This window comes from Nestor notabilis, unplaced genomic scaffold (assembly GCF_000696875.1).
Source record: "Nestor notabilis isolate BGI_N333 unplaced genomic scaffold, ASM69687v1 scaffold18602, whole genome shotgun sequence".
Taxonomy (NCBI): Eukaryota; Metazoa; Chordata; class Aves; order Psittaciformes; family Psittacidae; genus Nestor; species Nestor notabilis.
Genome location: NW_009917199.1, coordinates 15,907 through 16,189, shown reverse-complemented (window position 1 = coordinate 16,189; position 283 = coordinate 15,907). Strand labels below are relative to the sequence as shown.

At 59.4% G+C, this 283-nt stretch overlaps 1 protein-coding gene across 1 annotated transcript in view; it reads left to right on the top strand.

Moving 5' to 3' along the window:
- The first annotated feature begins 56 nt into the window (after nucleotides 1-56).
- Nucleotides 57-283, top strand: part of TMEM19 (transmembrane protein 19) — a 10,230-nt gene continuing 10,003 nt past the window's right edge. The window contains exon 1 of the mRNA XM_010024980.1: nucleotides 57-229. Coding sequence (XP_010023282.1) covers nucleotides 100-229 — 130 coding nt within the window. The 5' untranslated portion in view covers nucleotides 57-99. The remainder of the gene's footprint in view (nucleotides 230-283) is intronic.

Genomic DNA, 283 nt, shown 5'->3' with positions numbered 1-283 from the left:
GGCCGCGCGGGAGCAGGAGCGGGAAGAGAGGGAGGTAGCGGTGTGTCTGATGCGCGGCGCCCCGTGCTCCCCCTCCAGGTGTTCTCTTTCTGGATTCCTATGTCCTATTGCGAGGAGGATTTCTTCAAAGAGTACCTCAAGATGATGGCGAATATTATCGTCCTGAACGCGCTCATTTGCATTTCTCTGGTGTTCTGGATCGTGTCCATGACCGCAAGTACGTACTACGGTGAGTGCAAAGGCCGGGCGGGGGGTGGGGAGAGGCCGGGGTGGCAGGGAGAGG